The 16942-nt window shown below is 40.6% G+C and overlaps 1 protein-coding gene across 6 annotated transcripts in view; it reads left to right on the top strand.

Moving 5' to 3' along the window:
- Positions 1 to 16942, top strand: part of prr12b (proline rich 12b) — a 62382-nt gene that overhangs the window by 31840 nt on the left and 13600 nt on the right. For 4 of the 6 annotated variants that reach the window (XM_085269848.1, XM_085269849.1, XM_085269847.1 and 1 more), the window contains exons 5-11: positions 91 to 303; positions 4500 to 5313; positions 8414 to 9015; positions 9107 to 9223; positions 9485 to 9618; positions 9873 to 10675; positions 10784 to 10903. In XM_085269848.1, the coding sequence (XP_085125974.1) occupies positions 91 to 303; positions 4500 to 5313; positions 8414 to 9015; positions 9107 to 9223; positions 9485 to 9618; positions 9873 to 10675; positions 10784 to 10903 (2803 nt within the window). Of the gene's footprint in view, positions 1 to 90; positions 304 to 2971; positions 3056 to 4499; positions 5314 to 8413; positions 9016 to 9106; positions 9224 to 9484; positions 9619 to 9872; positions 10676 to 10754; positions 10904 to 16942 lie in introns of those variants that run through there. The other 2 variants (XM_085269852.1, XM_085269851.1) reach the window with 2 other exon arrangements.

Below are 16942 nucleotides of genomic sequence, written 5' to 3'. Positions count from 1 at the left end.
AATCTGGTATGTAAATCTGGAATCATGATCCTAAGCAGGGTAAAACCTGCCTTAGCTTGGATTCTTCTTAATAACCTATCTTTTTCTCAGATCAAACTGCCCCTTGCCACTATGTCTCCACCAGAGTCCTTGTTGAGGACAGACTCGCTATCCAGCAGTGAGCCTGTTCTCTCTGAGGGATCGGTGGGGTCGGCACCATCTCTGGGCTTGAGTCCTGGTCCCACTACCACTGTTGACTACAACAGAAATGAGGGGAATCAGACAAAAGACGAGATGATGATACATCAGCAGAGAGCTAAGGAGGTAAAGAAAACTAAGAAGAAAAGAGGCTTCTCATAAAAGCTGCAATAGAAATGTCTGATAAAAGTGTATTTTATCTGCTACACTATAACATTTTGGAAACAGATGTCTAAAGGTGTCATTCTGCAAATTTGAATGGAAGTTCGCAGTGCGAGGCAGGCCGGAGGTGAACGTTTTCTCCCCTGAGTCAGATTATATTTTAAGAACGGGGGGACTTTTTTTTTATGGGAAAGCCAGATGACTAATTCTGTAAACAAAAGAAATTACTGTTTAAGTGAAAACATAATTATCTGAAGAGTGGATTTTGTTTTAGTGAACAAGAAAATAGTTTAAAAAAAAGAGCTCAGAGACATAGGGAGAATAAAATCTGCCATCCTCTGCTTTAAAAAAATAATCACATAACCAGTATGAACCTTTTGTGATTTTTTTGTCGTTTAATTGGTCCATAAATACTTACTGATAGGTTTAGTAGAATAAGCAGGTAACAATATTTTTAAAGAAATGAAGTAGTGGGTAACTTTGAGGTGTTTTACAGAAATGAGACATTCATAACACTGTAAGTAATTTTAATTAGTGTCTAACTTTCTCCATCTTACACTGTAAATATGCTGTATTTGTAGATACAAACGACCTTATGTGTGTACATTTTTATATATCAATTTGTTATTGAGTCATTTAATGTTTTCACAGCTTTATTTAATATTCATTTTCTTTGTGTGCTGACGGCTGTTTGACTATTCCACTATCCTTTTATAATACAACATATATGTTTTATATATAAAAATGTGATGAAGGCCTTTGCCTGTCTAATGAGAGACAGAGAGAGTGAGAACAATAGAGCAAAATTAATTTTTTAAATAAATATTGTTCAACTTCAACTTTCAAAAGCACCATAAGAAAACTACAAAAACCGAACGTTTGTGAATGAAGAAAGACTTCAATAGAAGAATTTTTTTATTTAAATAAAAAAACAAAACTGATTAACATAATAATAAACAGTACTTTTATTTATATTTCTCTTTATTTGTACATTTATGTTATTGTCTGCTTCTTTGCTTTTCTTTTTTATACCCATTCTTTTCTTCTTTGTTTCTTTTTGTCATGAAAATGAATCTGAGGGAGAAAATTCTCTGGCTCTTCTCAACAATGTTGCTCATTATTCTGCTAAAATGCATGGAAATCAAACACTACTTATAATTACTGACAGTATAATTTCTTTCTTCATTCATTGTCACGGTCTGGCTGGCAGACCGTGGGGATGTGGGGAAAGGAGGACCCAAAACGCAGACTCTGCGATGCAAACAGTGCTCTTTATTCACAGTGAAAAACTGTAAACACAATAACTCCCCGTTGCTCCCTTGAACCCCGTGTGCGTGCTTCCCTCCGACGTCTGTGCTCGTGCTCGTGCTCCCCGCTGTTGTGTTTCCGCACACCCCGTGCGTGCTGCCTTTCTGGACCACTCTTCCTCCTGCAGGGAAACCATAGAGGCAGCCGTCAACACTAACCCTCGGCGGGCATATACGAACAACACAGACATATGCTGACACACTAACTTGGTACGATAACTCAATGATCCCGCGCCGGTGGGAGCTCCAACACTCTCCTAAGTAGCTCCCCCGACGAGCCCTGATCACCAACAGGTGTGGCAGGAACTTCAGGTGTGGCCAGTCCATCGCAGGGCCACACCTATCAGGCCTGCAGGTGGCTGTGCTCCATCCTCCAGCCACACCCGCAGACATACACACGTATACACCCACACCCTGCCTATACATACGAGTGGGACACAGACTAACACAGCATTGTGGAGAAAACACACATCACCAAATAATAATAATACTAACAACAATAACAACAGTCAAAACTGGTCACGGACCCCCGAGTCCTCCAGAGCCGGGTCCGTGACATTCATATAAAAACTGGAATTGTAACTCTTTATTCTAGTATGCCCATTAGTAAGTCTTTGCAGGTAAATTAAATGGCCTACATTAAAAATGTTTTTTTTAAAAACACATTAAAAACTACTTTAAGATGGGGGAATGAGACCTTCAGTTATGAGCCATGTTATAAAGTGAAGTTCAGAATAAACAATGAGCAGAAACAGATTTATCCTTGTAGTCATGTAATATCATTTGTGCTGAGGTTTCAGTGTTGTCTGTGAATGTGTGGGAGAAACAACTGTCACCATGAGTGGAAGCTGACTGATTTTACATGGCAGTTTCAACTTTGAGTTTCATGCTAGAGTGAAACGAAAGCTAGTTGCCATGGCAACGGGAAGATGCTCTGTATGTACAATCAATATTCTCAGTATAAGGGACGCCTGAAATCTCCCCCAAAATGAAAGTAATTGCACATTTAAGCAACACTCTTATTATTTAGTAAATGTTGTTAGCACTGCAAGTAAAAAAACAGACTAAGTGTTAAAGTGCCGACTTGGCGTCTGTAGGACTCCACCTTCAAAATGGGTGAAAGACAACGACGTTGCAGGACAGTACAGCAAAAACATTGCTGTTTTTCTCGTGTTTAATTTCCTGAGACAATAAGTATTGGTTCAATAACAATACTCATTATAGCTAAACTGGGTATCAAGTTTAACCTTTCTCTGTAATGGTTTGACCTATCCTTTGTTATATATTTATTTACCCTTGTCATTACGGTTTTAACTGTAAAACAGCTGGTGGTGGATGGTTGGAAGAAAGAAACTGACAATTCACTGAATCCTGAAGCCTGGACTGCTATGCAGAAACTCTCAAATTCAGTAAGTTCCTTTAGTCCATTGCATAAATGAGGAAAGCCAGGAGCTTCATATATAATTCATATGTCATCTATTCAAATTCAAGCCTCTGGAAGAAGCATTTCTTCATAAATCAGGTAGTTATAGGCATTTAGACAATACCTGTGAAATAATGTGGCACTGATCCCTGGTAGAGTCTGCAGTGGAACAAAAGAACAACAACATCAACTCTATTTTAATTTGTATAATTTGGAAAGAAAGTGGATGAGGCTGATTGACAGCCAGCTTTTTCTGGCTTACAAAACGAAGAGGAGAGCGATGCCTGCCACCAAGGCAGCTGTTGCCAGTTACTGCATTTTTCAGCACAAGACCTTAGTGCCATCTGCTGGCTGTTAAGCTGTACTACCAAGATCTGTATTTACTGCTAAAGTGGAAAACTCCTTCACAGCTCTTACAAACTTTATTATAATGGAAAAGTTAGATTGTTGTTTAGTCCACATGTAAAAAATTCAGCACAAAGGGTGTCTCTTTATTTGCTATGAGCTATATACGCAATACATGGACAAACGTATCGGGTCAATACAATGATTTGAATTCAGCTGTTGTCAGTTACCTGGCCAGTTTGTTTCAGTTGTGAAAGAATGAATTGTTCGAAAGAGTGCAGTGTGCTACAGTAATGGGATGCCACACCTGCAACAGCTTAGCTTGTAAAATGTTCTTCTAGATATTTGATAAGCATATGAAGTTGCAGAGTGGGTTCACTGTTTGCTGAAGGGCATATTGTGTAAAAGTCACTCACTGAGGCCTACGCAGCTCTGCCCATGAAAGTAAACTTTGACACAAAATACTCTGTTTTATGACATCATAGCAAACTTGGAGGGTTTGGACTTTATGGATCAAATTACAAATCTGTCATTTACCTTAAAATAAGATAAGATAACCTTTATTAGTCCCACACGTGGGAAATTTGTTGTGTCACAGCAGAAAGTGGACAGTGCAAAGTTACAGTAGCAAAAATTAAGAAAAATAATGGAATTGGATAAGATAATAAGAATAGGATACTATATACAACTGCATTAAACATTTTAAACAACTGCATTAAACACTATATACAACTGAATTAAATAGTAGGTTGTCAGAAAAAAGTAAAATTGCACTGTATTTCACATGTGTGGATGTGTGTGTTTGGTCATCTGCAAAGTCTTTGTTCTGGAGTCTGACAGCAGTGGGGAGCAAAGATCTGCAGAATCTCTCAAGTTGAAAATGCAGCCACTTAGGTGAACAACTGATGTGTATGGAGGGACACATCAGTGTCCAAAGTAGTGGTTTATGTGCAAGTATACCATCCACACTGACACAAATACAAGAAAACAGCCTTTGAATAGATGTCCACTGTAGTCTTTCTAAGTGAATGCTGGCAATTATTATGTCATAACACCATCAGTTATTAGCTTCTGCTTTTTTACAGATTGACGAGAAGGTCTTGGACTTCAAACCAAGCTTCATGGCCTCTTTTTTGGATTTTCTGAAGACAGGTAAAGTACAGCCAGCCCTTGAACCAAGACATGATGGAGGCAACCAAGAAACCTGTTCCTCTATGAGGGGAGGAATTAAATGCTTATCCTCACCATCTCCTCCCCTACCACCAACTTCTCCCCAGCAGCCTCCAGGACAGTTCAGCGATGGCAGCCCGGGTGAAGGGCCAGACCTAACCCTCAATAGCTGCCAAAGTCCCTGCAAACCTCTGGATGATGAACTGAAAAGAAACCTGGAGACTCTCCCCTCTTTCTCCTCTGATGAGGAGGATTCAGTAAATAAGAACCAGGACTTGCAGAAGAGCATCTCATCTGCAATCTCTGCCCTCTATGACACTCCACACTCACTGGCTGCTGCAGTGGCTTCTGCAGTAGTCAAAGCACAACCCATGCTTTCTCCACCCACGCCACAGGAGCCGTCGCTCAGCCCGCCTCTCAAGACCAATTCTCCCCTCATTCCTAGTATGGAGAGCATAAAAGATGGGGCACTTGCACACACTCAGCATAACACACAAAGTAAACAAAACACACGTGAGGAACAAAAAATGATTTCCACACTGTCGGACATGGAGGGGGTAGGATCTCAGCATGAAAGAGAAGAAGAAAACAGCAAGAAGGAGGAAGGCGAGGAGATGGCAAGCAAAGAAGAAAACATCAGGCATTCACACAATATGTTGCAGGGACCAGCGGAAAAGCAGGAGAGGGAGGATACAGCAACTGACACGCAGATTATGGAGGGCCATGATGGTATTTATATTTGTCCTCTTATTTCCTCTTTAACAGCTTCAGTTTGTAGTTACGTTCTGTGGTGCTCATCTGTGAGATGGCCTCCATTTAACACATGTGTAACTTCAGCTTGGTTGTAGATGTTAGTGTCTCGCTGTTAAAACATTGTCTCCACTGTCAAATTTCTAAAAATGTGTCGTGTCCAAATTCATGGGCTGCATCCTCCTGAGGCCGCATTTGTAGACCAATTATGTCACAAGGCCGTCCAAATTCATAGACTCTTCCAAATACAGCCGACTAATGTGTCCTCCTTTTCCCCGAATTTGAAGGATGGGTCGGGTGTGTCCTTCGTGGCCCACCATATCCCAGAATTCATAGCACTGCTCAGCCAATTCCAGTTTTCAACAATGGCGGCCGCTACTAAGTTTTAAAATTACTCTTATTATTCTTTCTGGGTCACAAAATAAACTTTAAAGATATTTTCAGGCGAGCATGTAGCCGTGTAAACTCCAAATATCTGCTCGGTTTATCAAGACATCACATATTTGCAAAAGTGCTCCGACGTTTTCGGAGACGTCTGCTACCCACCAGCTCGATAGCTGACCAGGAGGTCGAGGGTCACTACAGCTGCCGAGAATGGCACACTCCCTGCACATCATTTTCAGATCACCGCGGTCTTTCACTAATGAGGTTAAACGTAAGTCACTTATATAACCTAAAATGTTATTTTTTGGCTTTTTCGTGTTTTATTTGTTCCTGAGTAAATCCGTTTGGCTGAGACTAAAGTTATAGTTTTCACACAGCTGAATAAACGTCACACAGAAAACTGAAACAGAAGTGTGAGATGGTCGATAGTTTACTCCAGTGTCCTGTTATATTTTAGATAGCAAGGAGCAGACGGCTGAGCTTATTAAAGTCCACCGAGACAGCGGTGACGCTAATCTGAAGGCTTCCGGTCTACCCGACCTTCTGAGGACCCGGCCCACATAGACCGCGAAGGCCGGGTCCTCAGGAGGATGCAGCCCATGAATTTGGACACGACAAAATTCTCTAGATCCGGGGTCGGCAATCTTTCTGATAATGAGTGCCATTTAAAATTTCCTCAGAAGTCAGTGTGCCATATGATTGCATTAGCAATAAATGTAATAACGCTCTGTATTAACAGTTACACACTATATAGAACAACTTTATAGAATTATATTTGTTGACAGATGTTGGCAGCTGTCAGCGAATAGTTATCAGCTATTTTGAAACAAAGAAAAAGACACTTTTTATCCATAACAGCAAATGAACTGTACAACAGAAAATGTAAATGCTATTTATGGTCTCCTCACAACAATGATAAGAATAATAAACTGGGCCAATATGGCATGTTTGTTAATACAGAGACATATGTTAATGTGATCTCTGGTCTCCCACTCAGAGACACAGGTCTCCCAGTGTTCAGCATTCAGAGGCTACCTGAGGACTCATATGAGAGAATCTGCTCACACAGACATGTAGAGCCAAACACTGTCAATAAGGCCTCTGCAATGTTCTGAAGACAGTTAAACTTGTCAGGTAGTGACGTCCAGCAGGTGAACATGCAGCTCCATGAACACGCACAGCTGTGGATTCCAGCTGCTTCGATGTTATATGTATGATTTCTATACATTTTACATCAGATAAAAACTTTGGTTGTAAGATTTAGATAATTATTTAATAAAAGCGAGACATTTTAAATGAGAATAAGAAAGAAAAGTATTTCTTTGTGCCCCCTCTCCCTGTCAATGCCCTACCTGCCCCCCTGGCAACACTTTGCTAGACCCGCCCCTGCACAGTTACCAGCTGTCAGCTGCTTAGAAAAGGATCCTGGTGTTATTTGTCTCTCAGAAACAGTTCATAACTTCAACTCATTCATGTGACCTAAAAGGTAAACCTGTTTCTCCATCACCTGCTCAGCTCTGATGATTCAGTAAGGACATCTCCTGGTTTCATCCTCATGTTTCCCTCTCACCACATATCTAAACCGATATCATGACCAGCAGCTTTACAGCTGTGGCTCCAGCAAACATCAGCTGATACTAGAAATTAATATTAAATAAATTCTAACAACAGCTGATCAAGCTTAAACGTGCTGCTGTTGTTTAGTGCGACAACCGCTGGTTTCCTCTTTCTGGCGCAAAGTGGGCGATAAACAAACAAGAGAGACGATCAGCTGATCATTGATCAGTTTCATGATTGAAGTAGAAACAGGAGAGGGAGGGGGAGAGAATGAGAGAAGAAGAGGCAGCTGTGCAGCAAAGACACAGAATAACTCCAGCTTTGTGTCTTTTTCATTGTAGCTGAAGTCTGGGACAAACTGTTCCTTTTCACCTCAACACGAAACGCGTAATATTTTCTCTGAATACGAGACGATTCCGTCTTTTTACAGGACGGTTGGCAACTCTACTAACTAACCTTATTAATTAAATAAAGTTCACTATCAGTAACATCATAGCACCCACCCAGCTATATAGAAACTCCGTCATGCTAGCTAGCACGCAGTACGAGTTATTGTAACTGACTGTAAAAAGTCAGCACAACAAAAATAAACTCCACCTAAACTTGGTTTATATCTGAACCTGATAGACTGCAGGTCATAACTTCTTACCTGAAGTTCAGTTCACCTGACATCTTGGCCACCTCGGGTCTGTCCTCCTGCCTCCCCTTTCTCTCATCCACCTGCTGGCCTCCACCACTTGCTAATGTTACTGAATCTGAGGAAGTGAATCTGATATGGCAGCCTCGCTTCTGTCAGTCTGCCCCAGGGCAGCTGTGGCTACAACTGTAGCTGCTTCTACCAGTGTGTGAATGTGAGAGTGAATGAATAGTGGCATTTGTACAGTGCTTTGAGGGCCCCGAAAAGCGCTATATAAATGCAATCCATCATCATTATTATTATTATTGAGCACCGCCACAGCCACCACCAAACAACTGAGTTATTTTTACACACCGACCAGCATCTGGCCAATCCACCACCTTTCATTGTTTATGCCGTTACAAAGAAAAAAAAAAGTCACCGGGCCACCGAGCAAATGCCCGGTATGCCCGAAGTCTTTTCAAGTAATATTATAAACTCACCCTGTGCCTTTTCTTTCAGATTCACCATCAGGACGTGTGCCTGCTCCTGCACCTCCATCACCATTCATCTCCTCCTCACCGCTCACATACTCATCACCATCGCCTCTCCCTCCCCCGTCAATCTCTGTACCTTCTCCACCACCAGTCCAACAGAATGAGGAAGAAGTCAGTCTAAGTGATCTTTCTTCTGATCAGCATATGCAGCAATCCTCCTACCAGCAGGCTTCAACTGCAGCCACCTCCCCACCCCCCTCCACCTCGCCACCAGTCATCCCATCGTCACCGCTGTTCAACCTTCCCTTCGGCCAATCGACCCCGCCCCCATCCACCACACCTCCCCCATCATCCTCTGATCAGGATCAGGAACCTGAAGCTGGGTTGCCTTACTTTTCCACTTTATCCTCCTCACCCTCTTCATTGTCCTCTCACCCACCATCACCTCCAACGCCAGAGGAGGCCCCACAATCCCAGCGTCTTACCTCCCTTCACCTGGCAAAGAAGCAGGCTGATGCTGCCATCGCTGGGGAGAGTGAAGAAGAAGACAGTGAGAGTGGAGGTGAGGGAATCTTCCGTGAGCGGGATGAGTTTGTGGTGCGAACTGAGGACATTGGTACTCTTAAGGTGAGTCATGCCACAGGCCTCAGGAAGTATGTGTTCTGAATAGATAACTTACCAGCCATAATATATGCTGACTGTCTGTCTGTATCACTAGATGGCCTTGCAGACAGGCCGAGAGCCTCCACCTATCTGGAGGGTGCAAAAAGCTTTGCTCCAGAAATTCAGCCCAGAGATCAAAGATGGTCAAAGGCAGTTCTGTGCAACAAGTAACGTGAGTTTTTCAAAAAGACGTAGTTTATGTTTAAGGACATGAACTGTTGGTGGACAGCTCTGGGTTCAAAACAGTTCAACACAGACCTGGTATTGTTCCCAGAGCCAGTCTCTTTGATGCTTGACGTTTTTCTCTTCTCAGCCTATTAAAACGTAACATTAAAGCAGTTTTCTGTAGAATGGATCATTATATTCTTTGCAACATTAGAATTTTTACAAATATATCTCTTTATGACATATTAATTGTTGTCTGTTCTCTCAGTATTTGGGTTACTTTGGTGATGCCAAAGTGCACTATCAGCGTTTATATGTGAAGTTCTTGGAGAATGTCAACAAAAAAGATTACGTCAGAGTGTGTTCACGAAAGCCATGGCACAGAGCTGGCCTGACTCTGAGGTAAGGCGAGAGAAAGACACTGAGTGGAAAGTGTAACCAGAACTGGCCTGCATCAAGGTTACCCTGGATTACCAGGCCCAAACTCCCCCCTCCCATAAAACTTGTTGATGAACTCTCAACACACATAGACTGTACCACACAAAAACAATTCAGTGACTAATTTCAACATTTTAATTAATCTATGTTTCATGTGCCTGTGCTTAAGACAAACACCAATTAAGTTAGTGTCTCTCCTCATGTCTACTGACTGACAGACGCCAGCCTCTACCTAAACAGCTGCTGACCATTCACAATCAGAGCCAACCTCGAATAGATAGTCGACACAAGGAGAGACGGAATGAAAGAGAGCTAATGGAGCAGAGAGAAAGAGAAAGAAGAGAGAGAGAAACAAGGAAAAAAGTAGAAACGGAACATAAGGAAAGAGAAAGGAAGGAGGAGAGAGATCGCAAAGAACAAGAAGAAGAGAGGCACAAGAAAGAAAAAGATGGTGGAGAACAAAATGAGAGGGGTCACAGAGATGTGAAAATGGAAAGTGAGAGTGAAAGAAGGGAGAAGGAGAAAAAAGAAAGGGAACTTAAAGAGAGGCAGCAAAGGAAAAAGGAAAAACAGGATAGGGAGCAGAGGGAAAGGATGAACCAAGAGAGAGGATGGAAAGAAAAGGAAAGATCACTGAGAGAACAAAAAGAGAGGGAGAGGATAGAAAAGGAGAAACAGGAGAGAGAGAGAGAACAAAAACTTAGGGAGAGGGAATGGGGAGAGAGGCACAGAGACCAGAAGGACAGACAGCAGAGGGACATGGAGACTCATGGTGAGCCGAAAGAAAAGGAGAAAGCTCAGGAAAAAGAAAGAAAGGAGAACATGGAGCAAGTCAACAGAGATTATACAATGGCATCAAAAGAAGAGAAGAACCGAGGAGACATAAAGATGGCATTTCAGGGAAGAGCCAAGACTTCAAAGGACAAGGCTGAGCCTCCACCCAAGAAAAGGAAGAAATGGTTGAAGGCGGTGCTGTCCTCTTCATCTGAGTCCGACTACTCCTTACTCAGTGATGATGAAGGTCAGCTGTTCTTTGAGTGCATATGATGCACACATTTATTTTTAACCCATTGCCTTCAACCAACGATTACTGTGTCCAGGCCTCTGTGCAGCTGGTTTTGTGTTTTAGGGCCTGCACGGGGTGGAGTGAACAGTCGAGCCATGAGGGACATGTTCAGGAGCTATGTGGAGATGTTGGTCAGCACAGCACTTGACCCTGATATGATTCAAGCCCTAGAGGACACAGATGGTGAGCACTCAGTTCAAACTACACTGTAGTCTTAAGTCAGAGAAAAGCATTCTCCAAGAAAATGGAGAATGCATGCATGTCTGTCTGTATGATTCCAAGAATTTTTGTAATATGCAAAGAAAAACAGAATGCAGTATTTGGAAATTTCACATTTTTATTCAGCATTTCAACACAAATCAAATGTTTAAACTGAGCCATTTTAGTATTTGGTGAAATATATTAGCTCATTTTGCATTTGATGGCAAAAACAGTCGTTGAACTAAGTAGATGGAGTTGCTATATTATTGACAGAAGAACGTTGACCCATTCTCTTCGGTGTTGTCCACCCATCCACCCATCCATTCTCTTCCACTTATCCTTGTCAGGGTCGCGGGGGTGGGGTTGGGGTTGGAGCCTATCCCAGCTGTCTTAGGGCAAGAGGCGGGGTACACCTTGGACAGGTTGCCAGTCTGTTGCAGCGCTAACACATAGAGACAGACAACCATTCACACTCACATTTGCACCTATGGGCAATTTAGAGTTACCAATTAACCAATCCCCAATCAAATTAATTCAAATAAATCTTAAAGAGTACCTATAAGTTGTATGTGCAGAACAGTCCAAGGAAAACAATTAAAAGGGCAACTAAATCCAAGAGCCTGGAGAAACTACAGAAGGTGGAAAAAAAGCATAAAACACAGGGCTGACAATATGTGACAAAGACTAAGAGAAAGACAGCAACTATAAATATACAGAAGGGTGACTGGAGCAGAGATGAATCACCTGGGGAGCAGAGCTGCAACAAGACAGTGCACTCAAGACTAACTGATAAAACAGGAAGTAAGAAAGAATGGATACACTAACATGTGAAAACTTAACAAGGCATGGGGAACACAGGGCAGCATCACCCTGTAAAATCTAATTAGTTCCCAGAAATCAAAAAAACTATGCAAACTCGTTGCCTTAAAAACACTAAGTAAAGCTTACTTATGACTGTTAGGACCACTCATTCATTGCAAGTATGCAGTACTAAGAATAACTTGATGTTTCTGACTGTGCAGTACTAATTGTTTACCCACTGACAAACATTTCAAGTTCAACTAAATTAAATAACAATTTGTGGTAACTTAAAAAAAAATCACATTACAGGGCTCTAGACTAACTTTTTGCCACAGTTGCACTGGTGCGCCTAACTTTTTTTCTTAGGTGCACCAGCACAAAAGTTAGGCGCACCCAAATGTTTCAACAGCATCGCTTAAAACCAGTTTCACATGTGCACTTTTAAGGGGGCAAAATTGCTGTCCATACAGACAATATTCATTTGTAAATGATTAACTAACAATCTAACAAGACTAGAAAGGAGAAACTCAGTGCATCATGGGAATCCCCCGGCAGCCTATGTCTATTGCAGCATAACTAAGGGAGGATTCAGGGTCACCTGGTCCAGCCCTAACTATATGCTTTAGCAAAAAGGAAAGTTTGAAGCCTAATCTTAAAAGTAGAGATAGTGTCTGTCTCCTGAATCCAAACTGGAAGCTGGTTCCACAGAAGAGGGGCCTGAAAACTGAAGGCTCTGCCTCCCATTCTACTTTTAAATACTCTAGGAACAACAAGTAGGCCTGCAGAGCGAGAGCGAAGTGCTCTAATAGGGTGATATGGTACTACAAGGTCATTAAGATAAGATGGGGCCTGATTATTTAAGACCTTGTATGTGAGGAGCAAGATTTTGAATTCTGGATTTAACAGGAAGCCAAAACAGGAGAAATCTGCTCTCTCTTTCTAGTCCCTGTCAGGACTCTTGCTGCAGCATTTTGGATCAGCTGAAGGCTTTTCAGGGAGTTTTTAGGACTTCCTGATAATAATGAATTACAGTCGTCCAGCCTGGAAGTAATAAATGCATGAACTAGTTTTTCAGCGTCACTCTGAGACAGGATATTTCTAACTTTAGAGATGTTGCGCAAATGGAAGAACGCAGTCTTACATATTTGTTTAATATGTGCGTTGAAGGACATGTCCTGGTCAAAAATGACTCCAAGGTTCCTCACAGCGTTACTGGAGGCCAAGGTAATGCCATCCAGAGTAAGAATCTGCTTAGATACCATCAGGGGCGGATCTAGAGAAATTTTCTTAGGGTGGCATGAGGGTGGCAAAGAAATCAAATGGGGTGGCAAAATCGAAGCCTTTTTTTTTCCAAACACATATGCAGGTGGTTACATATGGTTAGAATAATTCAAATGCAGTAAGTATACACGTTTTTCATATAAATATAGTCTAGAACTTAATTATTGTCTGTAGCCCACATAATTACACACTTTAGTTACATAAAACATGTGAGTTTTGATGTTATGTACTGTATAGCCTGTATAATAAATAAATATTTAGCACAACAATTATAAAATCCAGAAAGCTACACAACATGGGGCGGTTCATTTACAAACACAAGTCTAACTTATGTTTCACACTGTTAGAAAACAATCACATTGTTACAGCTTAAATTACACAAAATGTCAGAAATCTGCACTGTCATGAACAAAAATTTAAACCTAATTTTTCATGATTTGTTGGATTAACCCTCTGAGGTCTGAAATACAACCGGCCACTTTTGACTCCTTTTGAGTTTACGTTTGTATTTCACCCTCAGATTGTTTCATTTTATTTTTTCCCCCGTTGCCTTGTTTGGTATCTTTTCAGCTCAACTGAATTTAGTTGTTTTTTCACTGACATACTGCATTAGTGTTACTGATCTGAAACCACACAAAGAACTTAAAATCCTACTAGTATTTTTTTACTGTAAAAAAAAAAAAAAAACAGTAAATTTTTATAACTTGAAATGCAAATATAAATTGTACATTTTGTAAACATAAACAACTATTTATCTAAAAATGCAGCCAATACACCTGCCGTTTCTTTCATTTTCTACAACCATTTAAACATATTACGAAAATTAAAATAAGAGAACAATCAGGTGTTGCAATAAGATGCCCTACAAATGATGTGTGCCAGTAAAAAAACAAGTTTGTCCACCAACAGACAGAAGAGCACAGGGACAAACCTGCAGGCCTGACAACAGCAGGTGTATCACTGGTTTTCTACTTAGTGACAGTGCTTACAAATGTGCCTCTGTGACATTCATTAGTGCCCTCACTGACACACAAAACAAAACGAATACACAACAGAACAACAACACAAAACACTAAGTAAACACTCCACACTAAACGTCACAAATCTCCCACATCTAAACTCTCTCTCTCTCACTCGCTCGCTCTCTCTCACTGCCGTTACCGTCCTTTTCCCTCTTCCTAAACAACCAAATCCTACGTGTTGACTGTTTTTTTTTAATTGGTCGACATGGTGCATTTTTCCACCGATAGGAAAGAGGTGGCTTTTTTTCTTTCTTTACTGTTTTCGCGCTGTCCTTAGAAAACGCTTAAAACACACCCACACAAAAACGTGACGACAGTATTTAGAAAAAAGTGTGGCTTATATATATGATCATAACTCTGGATTTACTGGCCTGTAATTAAAATTTAAAAACTTTGAAGTCTGAATTTTCAATGTGGCTGAAACAGAGACTCAGCGTGGCTGCAGCTTGTTGCTGTATCAGCTTACATCAGTCATGTGATTTGGAGGTGCAGCGTGTCTGTGGACCACAGAGGGTTAATAGCACTCACCTTCCTTCCATTTCCAGAGTGTAACATCCACCCACCTGTGTAAAAAGCGAAATTCCCATGGTGTTGTTCAGAATGTGCTCTGGCACAATCATAAGCATCGCTTGCTACTGAAAATAAGAAAAAAGCCGGTCCTGCTATGGGCTGAACCATTTGTTAATGGTGGAGGGGGAGACACTATCCAATATATTCAGTTTTAGTATTTATATTCACTGTTGACAGTAACTACGCTCAAACTCTTAATGCTATCTTATTTTAATAAACAACACTGTCATATGCAAAACTGGGGTGGCAAGGGATCATTTTAGGGTGGTACTTGCTACCCCATGCCACCCTTCTAGATCCGCCCCTGGATACCATATTTCTAAGATTTTCAGGGCCGAGTACAATAACCTCAGTTTGATCTGAGTTAAGAAGCAGAAAGTTAGCGGCCATCCAGGTCTTTATGTCTTTAAGACATTCCTGCACTTTAACTCATTGGTGTGTGTTATCTGGCTTCATGGACAGATAGAGCTGGGTGTCATCTGCATAGCAGTGAAAATGTATGCTATGTCTTCTAATGATGCTGCCTAAGGGAAGCATGTATAATGTAAACAGAATTGGTCCTAGCACTGAACCCTGTGGAACTCCATAATTAACCTCAGTGTGTGAAGAGGACTCTCCATTTCCATGCACAAACTGGAGTCTATTAGATAGATATGATACAAACCACTGCAGCACAGTACCTGTAATACCTACAGCATGTTCTAATCGCTCTAATAGGATATTATGGTCGACAGTATCGAACGCTGCACTGAGGTCTAGCAGGACAAGCACAGAGATGAGTCCACTGTCAGAGGCCATAAGAAGATCATTTGTAACCTTCACTAAAGCTGTTTCTGTGCTGTGATGAGCTCTGAAACCTGACTGAAACTCTTCAAATAAACCTCTGCAGATGATCTGTTAGCTGTTTGACAACTACTCTTTCAAGGATGTTTGATATAAAGGAAGGTTGGAGATTGGCCTATAATTAGCTAAGACTGCTGGGTCTAGAGATGCTTTTTGAGTAAAGGTTTAACTACAGCTAGCTTGAAGGCCTGTGGTACATAGCCGATCATTAGAGATAGGTTGATCATATTTAAGATCGAAGAATTAATTAATGGCAGGACTTCTTTGAGCAGTTTTGTAGGAATGGGGTCTAAAAGACATGTTGATGGTTTGGAGGAAGTAATTATTGAAGTTAACTCAGTTCAGTTCAGTTCAGTTCAGTTCATTTTTATTTCAAACATTTCAAACATGTGCCTTCACAATCATTACAAAATATCATTCCATTATTTGTTTGAAAAGGAGTAGGCTGAAGTATTTACTTATTTGTCCCTACCCCCTCAAGTTTTACCTCTCATTCATTAAATTTTTTTTTGTCTTAAATTAAACAAACAACATATGAAACATATGAAGTAAAACAAAACATAACATACATAAATCAAAAACAAGAAATTAGCAAGCCCCACCACAGTATAGTTTCTTTCATATGAAAAATACAGAATGTGTATATTTGCAGATACACAAGTTATGGAAAAACAACAAACCAAAACAAAACAAAAAAACAAAAAAGAACCGCAACACCATTACCAGCAACATTACCGTCCTGGGTTAACCCCGTTTTCTTCATTCTTATACTTATTTAAAATTAGGATTTTATATTTTACTTTAAACTGTTTTATGTTTTGACTGTCTTTTATTTCTTCTGTTAGACTGTTCCATAATTTAACTCCTGCAATTGAGATAGACATAGTTCTTAAAGTTGTTCTAGCACTTTGTATTTTTAAATTCCATTTCCCTCTTAAGTTATACCCACCTTCTCTTTCTATGAACAATTTACAGATTTCTTTGGGAAGCAATTTATTTCTTACTTTATACATTATTTGTGCTGTTTTAAGCTTCACCAAGTCTTGGAATTTAATAGCTTGCATTTTGACAAAGAGTGCATTTGTATGGTCCCTGTACCCTACATTATTTATTAATCTAATGGCCCTTTTCTGTATTATAGTTATTGTTTGTGTGTTACTTTTGTATGTGTTTCCCCAGACCTCTACACAGTAGCTCATATATGGCAGTAGTAAAGCACAGTATAAAATGTGCAGTGCTTTCTGATCCAACATATGCTTTGCTTTCCCCAGGACGGCAATGCCCCGTGCCAATTTCCCCCGAACATAAGTAATGTGTGGCTTCCAACAGAGCTTGTGGTCAATGATCACCCCAAGAAATTTTATTTCATTTACTCTTTCTAAATATACATTGTCAACACATATTTCTACTTGGATGTTTTTCTTTTGGTTTCCAAACAACATAAATTTGGTTTTATCTAGATTCAATGATAATTTATTTATATCAAACCACTTCTTTAATATCG

Source organism: Mchenga conophoros, linkage group LG4 (assembly GCF_057382185.1).
Source record: "Mchenga conophoros isolate Kocher_MC1m ecotype Shallow Benthic linkage group LG4, M_conophoros_male_GT1.1, whole genome shotgun sequence".
In the NCBI taxonomy this organism is placed as follows: domain Eukaryota; kingdom Metazoa; phylum Chordata; class Actinopteri; order Cichliformes; family Cichlidae; genus Mchenga; species Mchenga conophoros.
This window is presented reverse-complemented; position numbering and strand designations above follow the sequence as displayed.